At 44.7% G+C, this 4537-nt stretch overlaps 1 protein-coding gene across 1 annotated transcript; it reads left to right on the top strand.

Annotated features, from left to right (window-relative positions):
- Positions 1 to 412: 412 nt before the first annotated feature.
- On the top strand, positions 413 to 2905 carry LOC125016440 (transmembrane protein 74). The gene is made up of 2 exons (XM_047598938.1): positions 413 to 776; positions 1433 to 2905. Exon 2 carries the CDS (start codon positions 1500 to 1502, stop codon positions 2325 to 2327), a length of 828 nt encoding a protein of 275 aa, XP_047454894.1. The 5' UTR covers positions 413 to 776; positions 1433 to 1499; the 3' UTR covers positions 2328 to 2905.
- The last annotated feature ends 1632 nt before the right edge of the window (positions 2906 to 4537 follow it).

Raw genomic sequence — 4537 nt, 5'->3', positions numbered from 1 at the left:
TCTTCCGAGAGAGCAGAACAGATGGTGCATGATACATGCAGTTTAACAATGCTGTTTGTGGAACACAGCTGGAGTGGCATGGTGAACACATACCGTTCACATTAACACGTGCAATGGACAAATATGATCATGTCAAGCCTGTGCCTAGATTAGCTGATGTAAACTGCAATATAAACTTCTTGTGTTAGATGGGTGACCATGATCTCATTTCACTCCTGCTCCTAACCACATGACACTTTGCACTTGTGCCCGTCTAAATTCTTAGGGATAGGGATCATATCTTCATTTCGTGATTGCATTTTTATCTCTTGCACGAACCCAATGGGGGAATACATTGCCAGTAAGAAATAATAATAATATACAAAGATATATGTATATGATAATATGTATTACCTCAGGGAAATCCTATATTCTGACACAGAGTATATATATATCCGAATATAGGGTTTCCCTCAGATCATCAAATCCCATCCTGTTTGCGTTGGCTGACTGGCAGTGATCTCAATCAGCTCGCAGATAGCAGCGCTCCTTTCAGCGCCACAGCGCGGGCAGCTGAGTCGCTGTGTGTGGGAGGGACTACTCGGGGAGAGCTCCCTTCAGTGCAGCCTGCCGCCACAGCACCGAGCAGCGACAGAATACATTCAAAGCTTACTCCCTGATAAGGCTTTTTTTTTTTTTTTTTTTTTACTGACCCCGTTGCGTGGTCTCCCCCTCTGCATAGAAGAAGAAGAAGAAGAAGAAGAAGAAGGAGTCGGAGGAGATGGTGAAGTAGCGCGGTGAGTTTATTTCTATTTATCTGATCTGTGCAGTATGAAGATCAGGCTTTTTTTTTTTTTTTTTTTTTTTTTGGTTAGGGATTATAAAAAATAATAAAAGCGGATTGTGCACGGCTCGTCCACCCTTATGCAGTGGAGCCTCTTCTGCTGCTGGATTCAAATAAAGTGTGCAGAGCTACTCCGAAGAAACGTTTAGGAAGTACTGCTTCCTAGATAGGCTGCTAATGGTTTTCTCGGAAGCATATTCAATGTGGCTTTTTCTATTACTATATTGCTATGAATTTGCTGATAACCTATTTTACAAAGCGGTGCCTTGCTCAAACAGTGTCCATTTTTAAAACGGAATTTAAACAGGATGTAGCCTAATCTCGGTTTATTCGTGAATTGTTTTCCTAATTGGATACGGAGGCATTTGGCTAATCACAGGCGTATAAGCGCCTTTCAACAAGGGTCTACGGATTTCTCTTGAACCATCTAATCAACTTTAAACTGCCACTCGTTTTTAGTGGTTCTGCGTGGGTGCTGTGTGTGCATTTTTGCACACAGTTTCAGTTTACGCACAAGTTCTTTGCTCATTCGTCGGAATGAAAATGTTTTGCAGTGAGGGTAATCTCATTAACATGCACCATTTAACTTGGTGTGTGTCGTCTTATTAGGGATGCTGTGCGGTGAAAACGTCGTGGGAGGAAGGCTCAGACTGAACCAGCGGGTGGCGAAAGGCGAATGGCTTCTCCGGAGCTGCTCCCCGCAGATATCCCCGATGTCCTTGACCGGGTTTCGTCCGCGCCGAATTCCCGCAAGTCGGGTGGATCAACAGGAGGAGGAGCGCTCCCTGGGGAAGGCGGTTGTAACCCGGTCCGCATCTGCCATGGTCGGAGTCTTTCAGCACCAAGGACGGCGCCGCGCAGGGCGGGCGCGGAGGTTAAACTCGGTCACCTCGGCGAGGAGAAAGTCAGAGTTTGTTGCGATGAGGAATTAGAGACATCTTTCACTTATATTGACGAGAATGTCAATTTACGAATGGCCAGCCCCGAGACTAGTTGCAAAAGTACTCACAGACCCGTGCGTAATGGCGAGCCTTGCTCCGAGACTTTACCGGAGTTTTCCTTCATGTCCGAGGACGATCTGTCCTTCGGAGAGGGCTCTGGGAATTCTATAGACTACGGGTTTATCAGTGCAGTCACGTTCCTGGTGACTGGGATCTCCTTGGTGATCATCTCGTACGCTGTTCCCCGGGATGTGGCCGTGGACCGTGACAGCGTGTCGGCAAGGGAGATGGAGAGACTGGAAATGGAGAGCGCCCGGATAGGCGCACACCTGGATAGATGCGTCATAGCGGGACTCTGCCTGCTCACGCTGGGCGGCGTGGTGCTCTCCACGCTGCTGATGATCTCCATGTGGAAGGGGGAGATGTACAGGAGAAAAGTCGTCGCTTATTCCAAGCGCTCGGCCAAACTTTACGGCTCAATCAGCCTGAAAACTAGATCCAGCCCCAGCCATTCGTCTGTGCACTTGTCCCTAGAGGAGGGAATGGAGGAAACTCTGACTTAAGCCGCTGTTCTGCAAATAAAAATGTGTTTAGCTGCCGATTAATTCCATTGTCACAGATTCTGTAACATATTAGCTGGGAAGTGCATTCACACATTCAAAGCCTGCAACGATTTTGGCTTAGAGTATATTGTGGAAATGGATCAAGTCTTGTATTATATTTCCACACAATGGACTTGAGAGGCACTCAGTGTAGAGTGAGCCATCACCAGAGAAAAACATTGCGTGGTATTAAATAGTCATCAAATGATTTTAGATCACCACACCATGAACATGAGCCCAGACAGTGTTGAGAGCTTTGTGTCACAAACACGATCACATTTTTTTTTTTTTTTCAGCCAAAATGCAACGTCTGAGAGCTTCCATTTATTATTAAGGCTATTCATATTTAATGGGAATGTTTCCAAGAGCAAAATTGCACACTGACACATTTCAGGAAGGAGAGTAAAGTGCGTGTCCCCGGGGCAAGAGAGTGGGAGTAAGTAGGGATGCAAAGCTGTCCCTGTTTGTGATGAGAGAGAATCAGCTCAGTGGTCCACATGGTAATATCCAGTGACAGTCCCTCTCTGGTGCAGTGCTGAGGTAAGCCAGTAAGCCTGGCTTCATGCATCTGAGCCAAAGCTGCACATTGGTTTGATTATTGTGTGAAACTTGACTGCATCTGACAGCTCTGATATCCTCTGTGCACTTTCCTCTGCCTTCTGTTTATCCGCTTTCCCCTCCTTCTTGCCTCACCCTTTTCACCTAGTTCTGTCTGCCACAATGGGCTTCCTGTGCCCATGCAGAGCTGCAGCGAACTCTCTAACCCATGAACACTTAAGTTTGGAATAAGAAGCATGTGGGATGGGCCCTGGACGACCACAATTCAAGTGCCTCTGACATTTCAATGTTGATCAGCCTGTCCTTACCATTCTACTATTCTCTCTCCCTTTTTCGGCTCCACGACAATGGACTTAAGAACATCTAATAACACATGAAAGAGCTGCCCTACTTCCAAAACCTTAAGCTGTCACTACTTCAAAGAGCTAATTATCTCTCTCAAATGACATATCACTCTTTTTAAAAGGTTATATCTGATGTTATCGCATTGATTTGCTGAGGAAAAGAGGTGCGCAAACTTCAGAAAAATTTTGATTCTTGGCAGACCAGACAATTCAAAGACCAACTTAATTATTTGAAGATTTTAGCTTGTGTAAAGTCAATGTAAAAGGAACCTGTTAATAATTCAGTCTAAGCGGCTTGAAGGAAAAAAGAAAAAAAAAAGGGGCCACGTAATTCTCTTGGAAAAACAGTCATTTTTTCTTGTCTAGGTTTCCCCATTAGGCTTATAAATCATGCATGAGCAGATGGAATTAATTCATATTTACATACATTGATATACACCAACAAATGTTGCTAAAAAAAAATCAAACAAGTGCCACCTATTCTTATGCTGGCTTATCACTGTTACCTTGGTTTCACGTCTTTTCCTTTCCCGTGCGACCCCGTTTCGAGGCTTACATTCAAAACGGCATGAGTCAGCCTCTATTAATGAGAGGCGTGGGCTGATTACTCTATGGTTTACAGCTCGAGGTCATGTCGCTGCTGTGCTTTCATTTTTCTGTGTGCACTGTCACACCGTATACATGCATTCTGAGTGCCAGTCATTGCACAGGTGAAAGCGAATGTGATGAAAAGATCATTCTACATTACAATGGGTGGATTTTGCCATGTTTGTAGCGAGCAGCTTTTCATTTTCTCTTTCTGTGACCACAGATCTGACGAGGGCATGTTCATCCCTGCAAAACAAAAAAACGTGCATTTCAAAATGGCAATAAAATGCCACAAAATGGAGAGATTTCCAGGAAAGGTAATAAAAATTAATGATCCAAATGAGGTAACGTTGTCCTGTTCTCTTCACAGAAGCTGTAAATTCACTGCCGTTACCGAGACGTTGATTTCATTTAGCTAGCTCTCCTGATGTTGTTGGTGGTGGAAATGAAGTGTGACACCCGTGCTGGGTTGCTGGGTTGCTGGGCACTCCTTTCTTTCCTCTTCCTCTTTCCTTTCCACTCACCAGGATTTTCGCGTAAAATGAATCGTGTTCAAGGCTTCAAGGGCGGCCAAAAGCAACGGTGCCCCTGCCAAAGCAAAAATATGAATTATAATATTGAGCAATTAAATCAAACTCCAGACGTACGAAGGGCAAATTACACATGAGGTATGTCACTGCT

This window comes from Mugil cephalus, chromosome 11, assembly GCF_022458985.1.
Source record: "Mugil cephalus isolate CIBA_MC_2020 chromosome 11, CIBA_Mcephalus_1.1, whole genome shotgun sequence".
NCBI lineage: Eukaryota > Metazoa > Chordata > Actinopteri > Mugiliformes > Mugilidae > Mugil > Mugil cephalus.
The sequence above is the reverse complement of the archived record's forward strand: the minus strand, read 5'-3'. Positions and strand labels throughout refer to the sequence as shown.

What these genes read in the sequence shown, in the direction of transcription:
- LOC125016440 (XM_047598938.1), top strand. Translation starts at nt 1,500, where the DNA reads ATGGCTTCTCCGGAGCTGCTCCCCGCAGATATCCCCGATGTCCTTGAC.